Source organism: Penaeus monodon, chromosome 30 (assembly GCF_015228065.2).
Source record: "Penaeus monodon isolate SGIC_2016 chromosome 30, NSTDA_Pmon_1, whole genome shotgun sequence".
NCBI classification, from domain to species: domain Eukaryota; kingdom Metazoa; phylum Arthropoda; class Malacostraca; order Decapoda; family Penaeidae; genus Penaeus; species Penaeus monodon.
In genome coordinates, this window is record NC_051415.1 from 23855636 (window position 1) to 23856537 (window position 902).

Genomic DNA, 902 nt, shown 5'->3' on the forward strand with positions numbered 1-902 from the left:
GTACTGAATACCCTCTCTGTCTGTTTGCTTTCCACTCCAAAACATTTATAATGCCCATCTTTAAACCAGCGTTAAGATATCACTTAACCATACAACTATACCCATATAGTGAAGTATGGAATTCTGTCTCTCCCCAACTTCCCCTCTGGACCGAAACCACACCTATACAACACCTTTTAACTTGCTACTTCCAAGTTGCTCTAGACCAAAATAATTTTTACCTTGCTACTTCCAAACTGCTCTAGACATAAACCAAGACCTTTTAATCCTGCTACTCTCAAACAGCTCACCTTCGTGGACTTCCTGATGTACGAGCTCCTAGACATCCACCTCGAACTGGACGCCTCCTGCCTCGCCTCCTTCCAGAACCTCTTGGACTTCCACAAGCATTTCGAGGAACTCCCAGCCATCAAGAAATACATGGCATCTCCGAGGTTCATTAAGAAGCCTTTGAACGGACCCATGGCACTCTTCGACATCAAATAAAGGGGCAGGGGGATAAGTAATAAAGGATTAGGAAGTGATAAATGACAATGGAAGTTGCTAGTGATTCCCAGTTCAAGAGGGTATATTGGATTGTGTTTTTGTTCTTTTAAGATCGGTTTATATTATATTATAAGCTCATTCCCATCCACCCCCCCCCAAAAAAAAAAATTTTATTTTTTTTTTTTATGTATATAAAAAATGCTTTAAGGCTTTATATCGTTTCCTGTTTAAAAGTGGACATAAATAGATTAGCAAATAAATGTTTTGATCCTCGAATCTTGTAGTAATTGATCCTCAAATCTTGTAGTTCCAATTTTACTCAGACGGAAATATTTTCTAATAAAGTATAACCGTATCTGTCATTTTAAATCTATTTGCGTAACTGTAAAGCAATTTTTTGTACACGTGATATCTTA

General features: G+C 37.8%; 1 protein-coding gene and 1 pseudogene across 1 annotated transcript in view; both read left to right on the forward strand.

Annotated features, from left to right (window-relative positions):
* LOC119592656 (glutathione S-transferase Mu 2-like) overlaps window positions 1-641 on the forward strand; it is a 66444-nt gene extending 65803 nt beyond the window's left edge. Inside the window, exon 5 of the mRNA XM_037941570.1 lies at window positions 286-641. Coding sequence (XP_037797498.1) covers window positions 286-486 — 201 coding nt within the window. The 3' untranslated portion in view covers window positions 487-641. The remainder of the gene's footprint in view (window positions 1-285) is intronic.
* LOC119592388 overlaps window positions 534-902 on the forward strand; it is a 10848-nt pseudogene continuing 10479 nt past the window's right edge.